Source organism: Lepisma saccharinum, chromosome 13 (genome assembly GCF_977018435.1).
Source record: "Lepisma saccharinum chromosome 13, izLepSacc3.1, whole genome shotgun sequence".
Taxonomy (NCBI): domain Eukaryota; kingdom Metazoa; phylum Arthropoda; class Insecta; order Zygentoma; family Lepismatidae; genus Lepisma; species Lepisma saccharinum.
The window spans coordinates 64,115,491-64,135,623 of NC_139241.1; the positions used below are offsets into that span (position 1 = coordinate 64,115,491).

The 20,133-nt window shown below is 38.3% G+C and overlaps 1 protein-coding gene across 1 annotated transcript; it reads right to left on the bottom strand.

Moving 5' to 3' along the window:
• Nucleotides 1-1,829: 1,829 nt before the first annotated feature.
• LOC145997377 (sperm flagellar protein 2-like) lies at nucleotides 1,830-19,423 on the bottom strand. The gene is made up of 2 exons (XM_083134350.1): nucleotides 19,292-19,423; nucleotides 1,830-7,653 (listed from the first exon to the last, which is right to left on the bottom strand). Exon 2 carries the CDS (start codon nucleotides 7,597-7,599, stop codon nucleotides 2,143-2,145), a length of 5,457 nt encoding a protein of 1,818 aa, XP_082990476.1. The 5' UTR covers nucleotides 7,600-7,653; nucleotides 19,292-19,423; the 3' UTR covers nucleotides 1,830-2,142.
• Nucleotides 19,424-20,133: the final 710 nt, after the last annotated feature.

Genomic DNA, 20,133 nt, shown 5'->3' on the forward strand with positions numbered 1-20,133 from the left:
GGAATAGTAAAATACACAGTATCGGGGCGATTTACAAAGTGCAGCAGAGTGGCATAAAATACTATTAACAACGACAGTCAAACATGACTAAATCAATACATTCACCTGTTATTTATTACCGGGATCGAAGAATTATTTTCCAAAACCAACTATTTTGTTCTCACAATTCAATAAATCCTTTTGTTCTTATCATATAGTAAGCACATAATGTAAATCATATATGTACAGTAATGCACGTAAACTCTTCTAAACCTTTACCAGTTTTTCATGCAACCAACACTGAAAGAAATGGGGAATATTTTCTTACAGAGCAACACTACAGTAGTAATGAAATCGGAAGGATAGGCTACAGAATTCAATGACTGAATCGTGGATGTTACTTCTGACTATTCTATTTAATCAAAAAGTTTTTATTCAATTTTGACGAAATCATTCTAATAGCTAGTAAGTTACGCAATATGATGTCATAGTTGTTTATTATTATTTCGCTGATTATAAATCTCCAGAAAGATGATATTTAAGAAAAACTATTTGAATCAGTCGTACAAAAAACGCTCACCTTATCTGAAGAACTTCCAAACTCATAGGTTCGTCTACAGTGCCTCCATACCCTACCAATAAAATAATTATAATCTTGTTCAACAAAGAAGTCATTATGTTACATTGGGTCTTGTTTAGATAGGCACACAAGAAATGAAATAAAACAAATAAAAAACTAATATTTACTATCGATTTGTGGGGCAAGGTGCGCCCTGATTACATAGAAAACTAGCAGGGCGGATCCCTGACATGATTGCATTCCTTTGGAGGAGTCACTTTTCAATTCACAGTAGTTTCCTTTAAAGAGGCGTATGTGGATTGAGTCTACCCTCTGAAATTTCTCGAACCAACTTCACTTGTTGACTTATAATTTCATATTTTTTTCAAAGCTACATTTGAAGGGTTTGGAGCAACAATGTGGCATCCATGGACAAATGTGTAAATGTAAATATCTGTTAGTTACAAGACAGGGGTTCTTTAAATGTACATTCTAGTACAGAAGAATAGCTTAGGGCGGGGATAAGAGGAAGAAGCCAAGAAATATATCTAAAAAGGTTCTTGGTCTCTCTATTCGCAATAAAAATGTGCGCGTGTGTGTGTGTGCACGCGTTTTGCTTTTTAATGTCGTATTTCTGTAACTTTTGACTAATCGCAAAGATGAGAACATTCATGCTCAGGGCGGGACCCATTAACGCACTCTGCCACCAAGCCGGCATATAGGTTCGTATATATGTGATCCATAAATATGACGTCCACACCAACTATAGTATTTATGATATTATCTTGATTTTAAACCCTTTACAAGGTTGTTGTTGTTTTTTTGTTGTTTTTTTTGTATAGGTTCCATGGTCACATCTTGTTAATATAATTTGTTAAAGAAAGGCATTGTAAGTTTTATTCAAATGTATTTACACTCCAGATTTTTGTCACTTTCCAGCACAGAAAATACATAAATGATGTAAGCTTGGTTGGTTGAGTTGATGTTTTAAGTCCACTTTATGTACAGTAAGACTAATCGGAACTGGACCTACAGTTTAAAGTGGGATCCGAACCACTATGTGCCTCCACCGGGTATTGAACTCGGGACGCCTTGATTATAAGACAAAGACGCTACCACTGCGCCATCCGGAAGGTCCTAAGTAATATATATACACACACCAACAGGCTTAATTCCTTTATGCTCCTGATCATCACAATGACAGCATGTGAAGTAATTAGATACAAATATTATTCACTTTATAATTTATGGAAGTGATTTATTAAACACAAAACATATTGGCAACTCTAATTTACAGATTTTTTTTTTTTTTTTTACAATTTGTCTTGCAGTATTTGGCAATACAAAAATTACTGAAGGATTACAATACACTGATAAGACACCACTCTAAATCAAGAAGAAATTATGTTATGGTAATTATTAATAATAGTAAACTATTCAGTTGTGTCCAGTAGAAACATAATATATATGAGTTAAAACACCGATATACACGTAGATTCCTTCAGAAAGTATCTCGAGTTCACAAGCTAATATAAGATTTGATTTAAATATTGTGTTTTAAAGTGATATTTTTTTCAGTTATAAGGACTCACATAAGGTACGCACTACAAATTTTCACAGTTACAATAACAACATGATGACTTCTTCACCTTATTTAATACATCTTCAATATTGAGTATCTTGAACTTGTTTGTGTTCGCGATGAGGTCATTAAAGAAGCTGAAATCAAGAATTGTATTGACAGGTAGAATCTCTTGTTCGTCATACACCAACTGTAATTCATGCTGGATGATGTTTCTGTCAATCCATGGGAAACATGAAGGTAGTAAATCAATCAGAATTTCTTTTGGTATTTCGGATGCTTTGAAAAGCCATGACTTACTGCTCTTCACTGCTTCTAAAATTTCTTCTTCTTCACCTAGCTCCTCCTCTTCTTCACCGATCTCTTCTTCTTCTTCGCCATATTCCTCCTCCTCTGCCTCATTTTCTTGTTTTAACACACTCATTGTTTCCAGTTCCTCAAATGCGATATCCTTGACAAGTATTTCTTCGGTTTTTGCTTCGAACAATTCTTCAACATTTGCAGGTCCTTCGATAATTTGATGTTCCATAATTTGTGAAGCAAACCCGCCAGATGTGATGGTGAAACTTCGGGATTCTGCAGGCAGTGGCGTGAGGTTTCCGGTTTCATCTGTTTTAAATGAAGATTTTGGAGCCAGCAGAATTGATACGGATTCTCTTACATGGCGTTCTCGCTTCACCTCATCACATATCTCTTCGTCACTATCTTCCACAACAGGATAGAGAGCCGTTGTTACAGGAACTTCTGATGTTACTTCAATGCCATCCTCTTCACTACCAGAGGGATACAGATCCACAGATTGCCCTAACTTAGTAGCAAGAGCATTTGCGAAACCTTGCACTGGGTCGTGACTTTTGCAAAACGCCAGGAGCAGATTCATGTAATTGACTCTGCCACCATGATCTTGGAAGATCTCGCACAATAGTTCCTTTCGTATTATGTCCCAAGCCACATTCTCACACTCGTTTAGTTTATTTTTCTCAAACCAAAATTGTACTTGCTTATAATCGTCACAACTCACCAAACCTGTTCTTTCTTCATCGATCATCCAAAACCTTTTCAGCATTTTCAACAGTTCTCGCTGAGTTGGGTATGAAATATTGATGGCGTATATGAGTAAATCGTTCCAGAACAAGTGCTCGCTGGAGCCAAATATTTCCGTAAGGACCGATGTCAGTTGTCGGGGATTGAGGTTTTTCCAAGTTCCAGGCAGTAGCTGGAGTTCCTCATCATCCCAGAATAAGATAATATCTTCTATTACGTACTGGAGACCCTTGAAGCTAATATAACCAAATGGAGCTATGTGAAATAGCATGTTGTGGAGAAGCAAGATCTGTTCTACTCCAAATTCAGTTCCCTGTTTACGATCTCCTGTTCCTAGGTGGAACCCTAGTGTTGGATACGTAATATCACTGCTGCGGATATAGAAGTCACCTCCCTCGAGTACTAGATCACCCTCTAGAGGACATTTTTGTTCAATGAAGCTGAAGACAACATCACAAAGCAAATCCACGCTTGAAATTTCTTTAAGGTACATTTTGTTTGTGTCGTCAAAGAGGGTGAGGAATAAGAATTGTATTTGATGCATCATTGTGGACAGATCCTCAGTCGCTCTATGCTGTATAGCCTCCAGGGTGTAAGTGATGCGAGAAAATTCATTTTCACCACTTACTCTCCACTCTCTACAATTTTTTCTAATTGTATCCTCTGTCAGTGGCTGATCAAGATCTTTAAGTATACCACTTTTAAATAAGTTCGAGTAACATCTCCTAATCTTTATCTTCTTCTTTTTATTTTCTACTATTTCATTTTCAGCATCATCTATTAGATCATCAAACTGCTTTTGCAGTTTTTCCTTAGCTGCCATTGCGATCTCATATGCTTTCAAGATGGCCTTGTGGCACGAAGACACAGATACGTCATATTGGCCAGTTAATATTTTCCTCATATCAGCTCTTACATGGTCAACGTCGATGTTTTCAACTATTTCTGTTTCATAATCGACTATCTTACATCTTTTCTTCACTTCATCTAAATAAGGGTCCACTAAATTTTGTTGCTTATCTTCACAGAAGTCAATTTTTGGAATGATCACCTTCTCGAGCTTCCGCGGATGAAGAAATTTTCCCAGCATTAGAGAATAATAGTCATACAATGTTTGCAGTATTTCTGTGCACAGATATATTTCCATTTGCATCAAACGAATGTGCATGTTCGTGAAAGTTGCCATTTCATCTATGATCCACCCTTCATTAATTATTGACTTCACTTTATCTTCTGATTCTAGCTTTTTCATATCACACTCTTCCCAAAGGACATTTTGCAAGTTGTTAGCACGTTTCCACAAGCAATCCTTCTGAGCGGTGCATTCACTAATATGATCTCTGAATTCTGCTTGAAATTTTTCCAGTATACTTTGGTTTTTGTCTGGACGATGCAGGAACTGAGTAAATCTTATTCTGATGTGTCTGATCCACGTTTCAACTTTAAGAAATTGTGGTTGTTTCTTAGAGAAGAATTGAGTTAGTTCCTGAAGGTACAAACTTTCTGCCATTTGCCATGACGTTGCAAGCATGCTTCCCAACTCATAAGACAAAGGGAAATCTACATATTCCCAGTTTGGATCTCCAGGCATGGGAACTCTTTTAGCTGAAACTTCAATTTCTGGATAAGATTTTTGCACTTCCAGTTCTGCAAACACTGGCAGTGTTGCCATCGCTATATCCATATCCTTTCCTCGTGTTTCTTTTGTAGGTTTCTCTGCTCCCTTTTTATCTGCTGTGCCCTTACCTTTCTTAGCGGTTGGTGCTGTTGGATCTTCTATGTTGTCTAAATGTGCTACATCTGATACCACATCTACAAGCAAGATTTTTAAAAGTTTCTTAATAAATTGAAAATCGTATGGGTTGTAGCACAGAAGTTGATATGTATTCTGCTCATCATAAAAATCCTGAAGAAACTCATGCGATGTCATGCTTTCTTTGGATGGAATCTCGTGAGATGGAAAAGACTTGGTTGCTGAATGTTCTCTGATCACGTGTTCAGAATTTTTTGTGTCGCCCGTGCTCTTTTCTAGAACTCCAGGTGTTTCTTCCGAGACCATTATATTATAAACTTTTCGCTTATTTCTCCTCTCCAGGTCTGTCTCATTTTTCGTAACCTCTATGCACTTTGTGAAGAAGCTTACATAATGCTCTTCTGAAGGAACCGGATGAGGATTTTGTAAAAGTCGTGAAACTTTGATATCCACTTCTTGCTCGCTGGTTTCTCCTAGAGCTGCCTTGGCTTGTGATTCAGTCGGATTAACAAATTCATCTCCGCTTTCGTTTATGAATATGGGAACAGCATATGAAGATGAGCGGGTAATTGTATCATCTTCGTTAACCACTTGCTGAAAGGTCGGAGCAACTAATATCTGTCCTGTAAATGCTTCTTCCAGTAACTTAGCTTGATTCCAATGGAGAGGAAAATTCAGCAATACCCAACCCTTTGCGTGGTGGATTGTTTTGAGATATTCGATCAAAATATCCACGAGAAACTGGTCATCCAAGATTTCTCCAGTTCTCAATCTATTGAAAGCCGCCCTTCCAAGTTTAGCTAAAGGGGTTAATTCCACCAGAAGTGCATCGGATGGCACTTGTACCATCTTGTCATCCATTCTTGCCCTTCCGTCTTTCTTACTCTCGTTGGCCGTCTTTGGGGCTTTGGCAGTGTTAGGAGTGCCTGTTCCCTTTTTGCCAGTCTTCTCTACAAAGTCATCAATTGGGAACCTATTGTCTTGGAAAGGTTTACTATCTACTTCTAGATGCTTACCGAATTCATACTTGAATGCATGAAAACTCTTGGCAACAAACTTTGACAAAGTGATCAAGTGCACTTTCTTTGTTAGTAAAATTTCTTGTAACGCCTTTATGGATCTTTCGTCATCGACACCTAATAAGAATCCCTTCAGAGAAACCTGAGGGATATCTGCTGAAACTGGTGCTGGTGGAGGAGGATATTTTATGTCTAGCAAACGATAAACTATGTGAGCAAAAACTGTGTTTTCACTTACGTGATTCTTGCCTGGAATTTGCCAAGGACCTAAATGTGCAAGATATTCGTCTATACTATATTTCACAGCTATATCTCGTTCTTTATCAGTCATCTTAAGTGATTCTAGTAGGCTAGAAAACATTTCAGCAGAATCAACTCTCTTTGGTTCTAGTTCGTGATAGACAGGTTCTCCGTGTAGAAATAGTCGCACCCATTGCTCCCGTTTCTCAGGTGGAATTTTATTGTCAGACGTTGTCGCCTTGAATTGAGATACATGAACCGCAAAATCTATTAATTCAGAAGCTACATCCCTGCAAAATGCATAATTCTCCTCGTGCGTAAGCTTTCTTCTCTTCTCTCGAAGCAATTCATGTAGTCTTTGTTCCCTCCTTTCTTCCTCGTTCAGCTCTTCAATCGATTCACCATATTTCTCTTCGAGCAACAGCTCTGTTACAAAATCCTCATTTCGTTGTTCGTCTAGCAGCCGTTGCTCAGATATTCTTTTCTCTATCAAGTCAAGCTTGAGCTGTCTGTTTTTGAATAATTTCTGTGCAAGCTGTTTTTCAAATTGTGACTGCTGCAGTAGCTTCTTCGCTGCAGAATAGTCAATTTCTTGCTGCCTTTTCTCAATTACTTTATCCCACATTTCCTGTAGAGACATTTTCTCGACATGTTGCTTTAATTTGCTGCATAGTAGCTTATCTTTCTCCCTCTTTTTAATGTTTTTCATGAATATCTTCGTGTCAATTTCCTCGTGGCTATCACAATATGGTAAATCAGGAATATTCAATTGTTTTTCCAATAATTGTGCTAAAGCAGTTTCGGTGCTGACAGCCTTTATGTTGTGTTTCTTTTCATAATCCTTTATCGCTGCCTGTGTTGCCAGCGTCTCAGCCTCTTTAAATACTCTGCGAGCTCTAGGATCACCCAGCATTAGTCTTGTTTCTATCTTATGTCTTGCAACACTGCATTTGTTTGCAAACATTTGTCGCTTCTCTAAGTACCAGTTGACAGAGTGAGTTTGAACTTTCGATCTCTTCATAGCAGGTTCTGGAACTTCAAGAAACATTGTCTCTCGTAACCTTCCACTTTCCTTCGTTACAAGTCTAACTCTGTCATGGCCTTCAAAGGATAGGAACAGTACATACAAAAGCTGAAGGCAAGCTGTGCCACTTCCTTCAACAACTTTCCTGACAAATTCTGTTGCACATTCTATACCAATTAAATTCAACCATACTCGAATCTTGTTCATATTTGAAAGACAAACTTTGAAGTTCTTGCTTGGAGTGATCGAATCCAGTTCCCGAGATGCAATGATTCCTTTCTTGAAGAGAATCTGACTAATCAATCTCCCATCTCTGATTTGGTCGCCCAGCATTTCTGGCTTTAGACTAACATTTAGGCCTGTCGTTTGAGCCAGCCAGCTCTTCAGAATGTCTCCCATTTTGTCATAGTAGTAAATACTCCATCAAAGAAATTCTCGGTTTAGATATAACCCCTGAAACATGAAATGTAATGGATAGAGAGATATTGGAGTTTTCACCTAGTAAAAATCTTGATTTTATTGAGGCACAAGGCTAACAGTCGTTTATTCGGTCGATTTTGCAAATTTTCTGTAATATGATAAAGCATATAGTTGGAATAGCATGGCTGTATATGCATTAGTTACCAGCTAAACACTACGAGCCTGCATTGGGTTGTGATTACTGTAGATTGGGTTGTACGTACCATGTCATAACACATATCTTAATCTTAGTTCAGACCTGCCGTCTTTCTTCATAAGGGAGGTAAAGGATTCAGAGATACATTGAAAAGTTCAAAATATAATTTAAGGCAAGGAAAGGTAGAATACAATGAAACTCCTCGTCGATGTGGCCACATCTTCGCCATGTTTATTGTATTTGTTTTACGATATGAGAGTATCATTAATTGAAACTAACCGATAAACAAGTGTTGAAAAATTCTGAATGATATCATTAAGACTAGAGGCCAGCATAGTCTGTATTTTACCTACCCACTGCCCGCTTGCCCGTGAGGACAGGTATACCTGCTAGCCTGCCCACGGCAACGAGTCGACTTGCGTCTTTACCCGGGTTCTTCGTCTTCCAGGCGCTCTGCGCTTACAAGGTAACTGGGCATTCAACAAGACCCGGGCGCCTGCAAAACCTGCTGGAAGGAAACAGCCCTCCGGCAGCGTGTCGCTCCAGGTGTTTCATCACCACGTGGACAGCTTCAGCCAGTGTTGCCTACTTACGTAGCTCGTAAATCCTACGAGGTCCTAGGAGGAGCTCTCTCCTCCAAGGAGAATTTATATACTTAGCGATTTCAGTTCAGCTTAAGCAGTTTTTATCTTATTGCCAGGAAATGCACGCAGTATTACAGCTTCATTTATTTAAATGAATGATCGAGCAAACAAAAATCTCCTCACTGAAAACTAATTGCTTTTCATTGCATGGTGCCTTAACCAGGCACGCAGTGGCGCAACCAGAGGGGGTAGGGTGCATTGCTCACAACCTTGGACGGAAATTAAGTCTAGCGGAAGGGTCAGGGTGGGGGTCAAACATTAAAGTACAAGAAAAAACAGACTAGCAGAATTTAAGAGTAGCAGGGCTAAAGGGTACTCAAGATGGAATTCATTTTCATATTTTTCTTGCATTTTCCTTCCAGACGGCCAAGGGCACCTGCAGAGGGGGAATGGAGGGGTAATTGCAACCCCTTGATTTCAAATTTTATGAAAGTAGAAATATATTATAAAATATTATCCAGTCTCATCAAGTTCAATGCCGTAGCAAAGGGGTAGCGGGAGTCGGCCCTGAGCGCCGAACGATCTAAGTGAGAAAAGTTTTAAAACAGAGAATGCTATGGCGGCCCGTGATATTATTTGCTATTAATGTTGGTTTGTTACGAGTTGGATGAATTGATTATGTAATACGTCGCTCCATGTGAAAAGAAAATATTGTAGATGGAAATTTTACATGCCATATGTCTGTACATTCGGAATGCATTTATCATGCACTTTCTTTCAAAAACAGTTTGTGTGCTTGTTTTCCATTATTAGCTAATGTGAAATTGACGTGTTGAAAAAAAATATTTCTAATCCTCTGTTTCAACACAAATGCGCGTGACATCCCCTTTTTGCGTGATTTATGAGGATTATAATGCCTTTCATGCTACTTTATTACTATTATTGTGATTGTTCTTGTTGGCACGTTTATCCAAGTACTTGGCCCTACCCCCCAAACGAGGGTAACGGCAATGGCCCTGGCTGGCTACGGCCCTGGTGTTCGCAGTAGAACAGTGTGTTGTTCGACTCGCGACCTCAGCGTCGAACGTGACATGTTTCAGTCCTGTCCTATATCACTATATATACGTATATTGGTTGTTTACGACATATACTTATGGATCCTGTGCCACGGAAAACCTATTTCAATGTGTGTGTGTGGGGGGGGGGTAGCAACATTCGTAAATCTCATTTCATTGGTGATGTGGCTTACGAAGCTTCGAGTTCCCTTTTTTAAGTAGTGAAAATCTATTGCAGTTGGCAACACTGCAGAACGGTGTGGGCCCGGTGCAGTTTCTACTCGAAGCAACTACGTCATGTAGAGGGAGGGGTCTGCAGTTGATGGAAAGAACGAACTGAGACCTACTAGGTATCGTAAGACTGCGGGTACCCGGCGGGTCTACAATGCCTGCCAGGAACGATCTGTGCAGGTGGACATACAAGCTGCTCAAGCGAGGGTGTTGCGCAGGTTGCATGGCATTTCAGGAGCGATGTCTCGCGAACGGGTCTGCTCCAGGTCTTGTGCAGGCCTTTAATTAAGACTGCCATCCCAATTGTATCTTAATTTACTGTGTTAACGATACCCATGGTATTTTTTAAAAAGTAATTCGACATGATTGTTTACACTAACAATGAAAACCATGCTGAAACTTGAGGTGTGGCATACCATTCTGAAATAATCATTGAATTAAAGACAACACAGGAACAGTTGCAAACAAGTTTCGATGTCATATTTATTTTTAAATTAATGATTTGAAGCAAAGGTAATAGGAGGCTGAATTCCTCAGAAGATTAGATCAACGTAATGATATTTGAGATTCAGGCTGGTATTCTGCCATGTAGAAACTTAGGACTGAAGTATGAGCAATGTGAGACAGTGTCACTGGCAGAGGATGAAGACATTATATCAGTCACGTAGCCAAGGGAGAGCTCGGTTCTACAGAAATTCTATAAATGTTTCGTTGATTTATAAACCTTCCGCTATTTATAATTGTTACGTACATAAGGGATGAGCTCCCGCCCCGAAATAAAATTCTGGCTACGGGCCTGCTGCACATCGAAGTTTTAGACTGATATTCTCCCATAAATTTAGAACTGAGGAAAGAGATACGCGAGAGAGCATCTTTTTCAAAGGACAAGGTAGTCACAATGAAGTCATCACATAGAAAGTTACAATTAGAATCTTTTTCTAAATAAGACATTCAATGAACGTACCAGGCGAAAAATAGAAAAAAAGATAAATCTCCACCTCACAAGTGAAGATTGTTAATCTATCGCTATTGATATTGTTTGAACGGGTGTAGTATTAACTGTTAGTTCCGATTTTAAAAATAGATATTCCTAGTCTCATCTTCAAGTTTGATCTTGGTTTTGTAATTAAAACAAGAAATCTGTTTCTTTACCTAGCTTACCACATATATCTACATCAGAAATAAACACCATCATCACAAGCTAATGATTTGTGAAAGTGGAAAAAACATTATTTATCTTACTTGTAGCGAGTTTCACTGGAAATGTTATTAATGAGATTGTTCATTGTCCGAAACATTCAATTTTCCCAAATTTTCGCCTGTTACATATTACAAGCTATTTTCCATTTTTAACTATACTGTGACAAGGTAGTTGATTTTTCTTCTAATTGTCAAACACTTCAAAGCAAGGTTACTAGAAGTATAAGGGACAATAAAGTTAGCAGAAGGTAAGGCCCAGGGGGCAATTATTCCCTTGCCATGAGGGCCAGGGCCTATTTAGTGAAGCAGGGTATAAAGTGTATATGTGTTAAATGTCACCATTATTTTGGGGAATGTTGTGTAGATCGTATCTGGGGAAGAGTTAATTTGTTGTACAACTCTGGGAGGGGGAGGGGCTTGCTGTACTTTAAATGTATAATAATGGCAGAGGCGTATATTCGGGGCTATCTAGGCTATCTGCGAAGCCCAGACTCGGGGAATAAAATACAGAAAAAAATATCCATCAGAAAATGTGCATAAAATTGTTCATTTCAATAAGAAGATGAACCTGATTTCTTAGAAGTTGGAAACATTGACTTCTTTCTTTGAATTCGCGAGACGGCAGGCCCAGCTGGCGGGCAACTCCACGGGGGTGACGGGTAAGCTTGACAGGGCTCCGATCGATGTTGCAAACCAATTTTTCCTACCATGTAATTTCCCCAGGATCTGGGAATTGTGGAGTCAAACTGTTACAGGAGAGAGAACAGGGTTGCATATGGCGGGGAAAACCCTCTGAACTTCCTCAACAGTCTGGGTCAATGTTGCAAACCAATTTTTCCCAGCATGTAAACTTCCCAGGAATGGGGAATTTTGAAGCCAAATTATCGCGACCAAAGGGGAAAGAATCATGTGGCAGGGACAAGAACATCATTGAACTCTTGCAGAGGAGTTGAAAAAGAGGTCGTTGACCTTCAAACAACTAGATACAGTGGGGAGTAGAAAATTGTTGGCTGAGAGGGAATGGTTTACCGAAATTCAAGGACCAGTTCTAGTCTAGATCGCGTCGAGTGGTCTTGGTGCGTGGAATTTATTTAGAGGCAGCGTGTGAATACAGTAGTGAGTGGATTGTATTTTTGTGAATGATATGTGCTGTGTGTTGTGTAGTGAACTGAAATGAGTGACATAATTAACAAGCTGTCTTTTCGGCTTACGAATGACGATAAGCTCCAAATCGTTGTGGATTTTTCTTGTATGTCCACTTTATGAACAGATAAGCTAATGGGGATCGGACCTACAGTTAAAGTGGTATCTAAACCACCATGCATCGAACCCGTAACCCCTTAGTTTCAAGACAATGACGTTATTACTGCGCCAACAAGGAGTACCCGAACTTAAAATCGTGAAAATAGGTAGGTTGAAATTTTATTTTTATTCTCGTATATAGGCCTACTAATATTTCACAATATGGGCCTCTCATTTATGCAAATAAGAATGAAATTCTTGAAATCCTTTCCTTACTGACAGTGTATATTTCCATGTTTTATTTATGAGGTATATATTTTTAATCACAGAGTCACATCACTTCAACCCGCCACCCCAAATGGGTTAAAAAAAAAAACACCCCCACTAGCAAATTTTTGTCCATTCCAACACTGATATGGTGCGATAGCCCAGGTTCTTAACCCACTATACGCCACTGAATAATGGTTTTATGTGACGACGAGGAATTAGAAATCTAGGATAAGTATGTATTACTCCTAAGCTTCGAGTTATAGTTTAAATGTATAATAATGGCTTTAGTAGCTGGTTTTGATAAATATATAATTTTTCCCTTGACATACCTTATGGCATTCTTCTAGTCCTTAAATGGTAGCATAACCCATACAAAATCGCCTCTTTGGTTGAACATTTCTTTGGATTTATTATTTCTTCCATTTGGGCATCCAATTTATTCCTGGGGATGTAGCAAAAGATCATTTGCTATGGCATTTTGTCACCTGATGCGTTATATTCGCTTCTCATAGCCACCAATATTCTCTATAATAATTCTTTAACCTTGACATGGGAATTCTTATTCAATTGCTCTCGTACCGCGCAGTCTAGCTTTGTTTTCACAGTCCACACGTAGCGCTTGACCTGACCATTGCTTTCAGGAAGGTACACTGTAGAATGATACAAATTGACGTGACGTTCATCACAGAATGTTTAGGATTCCGTAGATGAGAATGGGGGACCATTATCCGCCCCAATACACTTTGGTAGTCCGAAAATAGCAAGATAGTTTGATTAGAAAACGCTTTACTTCTTTAAATCAAGTAGATGACACTCTACTACAATCTACCCATTTGCTATAGGCATCCACTATTATAATGTAAGTGATGCTTCCGTACACAAAAAAATCGATATGCATCTTTTCCCACGGATGTCTGCATTCAGTCCATGCACTGTGTACTTCTTAGCGCTTGTATTTGGCTTGACAGCCGAATAAACTTCACCTTTAATTACATACTCTTCAACAGCCTTATCCATTCCTCGCCACCAATATCTTTCCCGGAGCATTACTTTAATTTTTACAATACCGCAATGATCTTCATGGGCTCTCTGAATAATGTAATTTCGCACTCCTTTGGGAACAACCAGTATCCGACCCCAAAACAGTAAGTCATCCGTAATGCTCAATTCTGCCTGTCTTCTCTTGTACGCCAACAGTTCCTTCAATTCATATCCTTTGAGCCCTTTCACTTCTTGTGGCCATCCATTCTGGCAATAAGATTTCGTTAACTTAAGAATATCATCTCGCTGACAATACGTCAAAATGGGCTGCTTTGCATTCGGCGTAAGTGAAACCTGGTACACAAATTCCTCTTGCCTGGGATTGTCATAATGTATGTCAGGAAGTGGCAATCTTGATAACATGTCTGCAAATTCAACCTTTTTAGTACAAATCAGTTTATATGTGCATGAAGGAAAAATTGACACTACCTTTGAATGCGTGGCGACGCCACAATAGGGATTGGCTTCTCCATAGCTAACAATTGGTTAGCCGGCATTGAATCCGTCCATATTTCAAAAGATCTACCTTGTATGTATTTTTTTGCAAACCAGTTTAGCTGCTTCAAATTGCCGCTGACAATCATTTGTCCATTGCCATCGTACATTTTTCTTCAATAAGTTGTAAAGAGCTGACATGATAACTGACAGATTAGGCTAACATCTTGTGTAAAAATTAACATCTCCAAGAAAAGTATTTAAATGTTTGGTGTTGCAAGGACTTAGACATTGTATCTTGTTTCTTCTCAGAAGGATGGATTCCTTCTTTACTTAACATATGGTCGGGTTAAAGTTACAGTGGTGTAAGCCACTTTTTTTATTTTTTTAAAAAAAAACACTTGACACAGAAACCAGATCGAGATAAGTTAATCTGTTAACAGAGAACGTGAACTAAATCAGAGATTCATTCAACTGTCAACAGATGACAGTTTAAGGTCTTGTAATAAAGGAAACAGCTGTTGTGTAGGGTTACCAGACGTCCGGATTTTCCCGGACATGTCCTACATTTTAGACTTATGTCCGGCGTCCGGAAGGAATTTGAAAAATTTCATAAATGTCCTACATTCTGAGCGTCACATAATATTAATTATGAAATTAGGTAACAGAAGAAAATCATGCAAGTTACAAGTCTATGGACTGAGCTTCCAAACTCAATAGTGAAATTTATTTTGATTCAGTCATTGAACAAAAAGAAAAAAGTTTGTCTTGCTATTAAACAAATGGCGAAAACGGAAGCACTTAATGAACCAAGTTTTGGGACCACTTTCTGATAACGTCACTGTTCAATGCCTGAGCAGAATTTCTTGCCTTACGGTTTATACTGATGGAACAAGGTGTTACCCATTCTTATTCAATATTCAATATAATTTAATTGTAAAGCAGGGGTATAGGATGTCTGCCAGTCAAAAACGCCATGGAAGTCAAGAAAAAGTAAAGAAATCAACAAGTAGGTCAAGAAGTTAATAAAAACGCAATAAATTATTCTTGTGGTCAAGAATTTTTGCTATCATAATGACTGATTGGTTGATTCAGTTTATTTTACTTCACTTTTTTCTGTCCTTTTGGCTAATCGCGAAGATGAAGATGAATGGTGGTAACATAAGATGGACGAAGGGACAGTCACAAACATATAGGCACAACCGACACAAGCCCCACGTAAGATTATACCGGCTGTGAGTCCAGACGCCAAAGCCTCGCTTGTCTGCCAAACACAGTTCAGGATGCATTAATAATAAAAGGAGATCTAATTCTCTTCTTAAATTCAGCTTCAGTTCTTATCTTAACTGGTCCTTTGGTAGGGGTTTTCAATAAAAAAAATATTTATTTTCTTAATTACTAATTTCCAGCTTTACCTAAGTAGGGGTCGAATAAATAAACGTTAAGAAAAACGGAAAAAGGGTCTACAAGAGTCCAGAAAAATTCAAGAATTCTGGATGTGTTATTTTGGTAGACACCCTGTTATTGAACTAAAAACTACCCAAGATGAAACTTCACAAACCATTTTAAATTACGGTAATTGATAAATATTTGTTTGCCATTACAGGTCATAATTCAAACGTTGAGAGAGTACGTTCATTACCACCAGCACAACAGACTCACGAGAGAATTATTTTTTCATAAAGTCTGTAAAATGTTCGTTTGGTACTGGTCCATAATTTCAAATTGACTGTCCACTCTGTGGTTTGTATAAATATAGTTTGACTAAACCTGAAATTTTGATAAAAATTGTCTTCTCTGAGAAGTACCACATAAATCATGTAGTAAGAGGTGCATTGATTAGTGTGATTGCAAGTTTTGAAATTTTGCCTTTTTTAAAACTGAAAAGTGTCACTTTTCAACTACTTTCTAAAGTGTTCTATAGAAATATGTATTATTTATTGAGAATGTTTTGTGTCCTACATTTTGACTTAATGTCCTACATTTTGGGACAGCATGTCCTACAATTCCCTTACAGCGATCTGGTAACCCTACTGTTGTGTTGATCTGCAAGGTGCTCTGAGTCAGACTGTTTCTTTTCTTTTTAACAAAGTGACTTACACCACTGTAATTTTAACCCGTCCATATATCCTAAATAATCGTTCTTTTTTAAAAACATGGGCACTTGCTCCAATTAACCTTAACCTTAACATTGTATTTTTTCAAATGGTTTAAAACTTCAAGTGTTCTGGTAACTGCTTGCTCTAAACCATTACTAGCAATAAGTAAATCATCTTGGTATGGAATAACAAAATCTAGTCCCTGCAGCATGCCTTCTATCGTTCGTCGACAGATTTGTGATGCGATCCGTACACCAAATGGCAATCTAGTATGTTGTACCAATTCCCATGGGATATTCATTACGAGCAACTGGTTAGCTTGTTGATTGAGTTTTATTTTAATGTAGGCAGTTCTGAGATCCAAGGTTACAAACACATCGCATCCGTTAACTTTTGGAAATGCCTCATCTATCCTGGGTAATGGCTAAGTTACATTTTCAACATACTTATTCACAGTGTTCTTGAAATCGCAGCAAAGCCTCAAATTACCATCATTCTTACACACAACGACCGTAGGACTCGCCCAATCACTTGAATCAATCATTTCTAAAATATTTTGCTTAATCATCGAACAACTCTTTATGCTCGTTCTTAATAAATTTAATTAATTCTTGCACATCACACGAAGTGATCAGATTTTCACATCTGCGATTTAATCAAGGTTTGCCCTTGCACAATTTTCAACTTGTCAGCTGTTAACACAGACGAAATATTACTTGTGTATTTCGACCTAAGCAAAGTTTGCCCTTGCACACATTTCAATTTGTTAGATTGATTGATTGATTTGGTGTTTTAAGTCCACTTTATGTACAGCAAGCCTGATCGGGACTGGACCTACAGCTCAAAGTGGGATCCGAACCACTATATGCCTGCCCGGGTATCAATTTGTCAGATGTTAGTACAGATGTAATATGAGTACATATTCAACGATGACATCAGTTGAGATAAATTAATGTGAAAATCAGGCAATACATGCATAATCCATTCTCTTCCCATCAACGGATATTTTAAATCACATGCGACTACATATAAATCCAGTATTTTATCTGTATGTTCATAACGAACTCTCACAGCAACCTTCCCAACTAACGGCGAAGTCATACTGCTCGCACATCGTCAACACAGTCAGCTTCCAGATATTGCAAACCATGCAGTTTACTGTCACAAAATGCTTTGCTTGCAATTGAAACTTGCGAACCTGTATCTATTTCAAAGTTCAACATAGAATCATTAATATTGAAACCAATGACATATTCGGACGAAGATACAAACTTACTAGTAGCTTTATCACAATGAGCTATTTGCATAGGCAATGAAGGTTGGTCAGATGTAAACAGTAAGACACGGTTACAACAAAGTCGAACTTTCATTACAGTGATACAAACTATATGCAACCGATCCATCTTCCACAGAACTATTTTCTTCATTTAATTCCATAGTGATCATTCCAATCCTTAATTCCTCTACACCTGACACCGTACTGTTTACATCATCTGTGGTAACAGGTTAAATATCCTGCACAACATTAGCCTTGCACTTACTATAAGGTTTAGTACTATTAGTTTCTTTATTGCGCTATAACTTGAAACACTGGGAAACATGATAACCTAATTTCTTACAATATCTGCACTGCTTGAAATATTGTTGCTTTCTTTCCCGATCATTTTTACTTCCCTCATTATCTGATCGACTTTGTTTAAACTTTAGATTGGATTCACTTTGCCTAATGTTACTATTATGGTACTTCCATCTATCCTGTTTCGGGTTAGAATGGACACTGGAACTGAAACGCGTATTGCACTTGTACATATTTTGGTAATTATGCGTCATAGCCCGAACACCTCTCACTCGTTTATTTCGTTCATTTTAGCATTGATAGCTACCTTTTCTGCATTGCGGAAGATTCTTTGAGGTGAAATTATGCCTTTTTCCATAAAATAGTGTCAACTTTTCATATTACGAGTCATTATTTGTCTTCCTTGTTCTGCTTGGGTAACAGACAATATGGCGTGCACTCGTCATGGATCATCGCGCGTCGTGCATGTGTTTTGTCCATTTGGAGTGGGTATGCAGTGTTTCAACCTTCTTAACAGAAAAATACCTACTTTCGTGTTCATTATGTCATCACAAACCATTGACGGATAGCCCCAAAAAAACATTCACGATAGCCCCACAAACCATTGACGGATAGCCCCAAAAACCATTCACGATAGCCCCAAAAATCATTCATGATATCCCAAAAACCATTCACGATAGCCCCACGAACCATTTTCGGCAAGGATAGGTTAGGTTAGGTAAGCATAGTTATAAAAAAAATCTCGTAAAAAAAAAAGGCACGTTTGGAAACACTGGCGAGACTGCGTGACTTTCGACGCTCGCGCCATCTGCAGGTACGTAATGGAAACAACGGCAAAATGTTACAGAAAATGCAAGTTCCTTACATAAAAAGTGATTGTTTTTTGTTCTGCAGCATTCTATGGTGAAGTTTTCAGTTTCCGTGAAAGAAAATACCTCGAGGAACTTCGACAATGCTACAGAAACTGATTTCAGTAAGTAGTTTCTCCTGTAAATTTGAAGAAATCCGTTCGGGCTATATCGCATATTTACCCATATTTTCCTTCATATCTGCTTCTAGTTTTCCAGCTTTGCTACTTCAAAAGCTTTGTGAAATTCCATTACATTATCAGCAACGAGTTTCTTGATAATAGTGTTAGATCTGATTCCACTAATTAATGAGTCAAATAAAGCTACGGAAAGAAACTAACCATAACCACATTGCTCCGATCTTTCTTAATCTCCTCACTAAATCTTCTATTTGTTCGTCTTCCTCTTGTGCACATTTTCTAAGTTTCAACCTTTGCACTCTATAGTTACTCGATGGAGTATAATAAAATTGTAATGTTTGTGCAATATCCTGATATGATTTTTCATGAGGCAATGTAGGTGCAATTAATTCACGCAGAACTTCATATTGCTTATTTCAAATGACATATATTAATCTAGGAACTTTTTTATCCTCTGGAATAGCTAGGGTTTGACAATAATTATCAAAGCGCTCCAAATATGCTACTCTCGATCCAACTTGGGGATCATATTTATCAAAACCAGCTACTAAAGCCATTATTATACATTTAAACTAGCAACTCGAAGCTTAGAAGTAATACATACTTATCCTCGATTTATAACTAATTCCTCGTCGCCATATATATATCTGTCGTGTATGAACCCAGAGGTTAATTTATGCACACACGTAGGTACTTCATAATACAATAGTTATCACAAGGATTTATAAAAACAACGATTTAATACTAAACTTACAATCCTCTTCTGTCAGCGACGGCGCCAAGATTAATCATCTATGGGTATGACATTTTGGGGGTGCGATGTTGAAGAAATTCCCGTCCCGACAAAAAAATTCTGTCCCGCAAACCCCTACCAAGAATAGATAATCCTTGCCCCTACCACGTAGTTCTCGAAATATTATATGAGTCATTGCTACCAATGAAAAACAGTAATTTCACAATAACCAGTAGCACCAACCCCTAACCCAGGGCGCGCCAATGTAGGTTGATTCAGGATTTCGAAGTCTACACGTATCAGTCTGAACCCAATTTCGGTAGTGTCCTGTGCCCTCCGAGTTCGACTGACGGACGTTCTGGCGATTTGGTCGTCACATTGCATCACGAAAATCGTCAGTGGGCTGGTGGAGTATGATGTGCAGTATGAACTGAAATGGCCGACGAAATGTTATATTGTGAAAAACATAAGGTTCGTTTAACCTTTTACTGGACATTTTTATTGGAGATGGTGATAGGGGTGGGTTAATGCGATTTTGAAATATTTGTATTATTTGTGCATATTTTAAAATTATGACAGTTCTTGCTCGGTGTGTTTCTAAGGGCCGGTTTTTCAAAGTCTGGTCAACTTTCTGGTTAGCCAACCACCAGTTGGAGTTCATCTCCACTCTTAACCAACACCGGTTTTTTTCAATGCGAAAATAACCAGAGGTTCGGAGACCTTAGGTTGGGCACGGAACAACTGTACTGTATGTTGGTAATGCTGATGCGAGGAATTCGATCCAACTGCCATCTAGATTTCTAAATTCAAATCAAATTTCGCCTGGTGTGAAAAGGTAGAACTACAATAGGGCACTTGCTGTT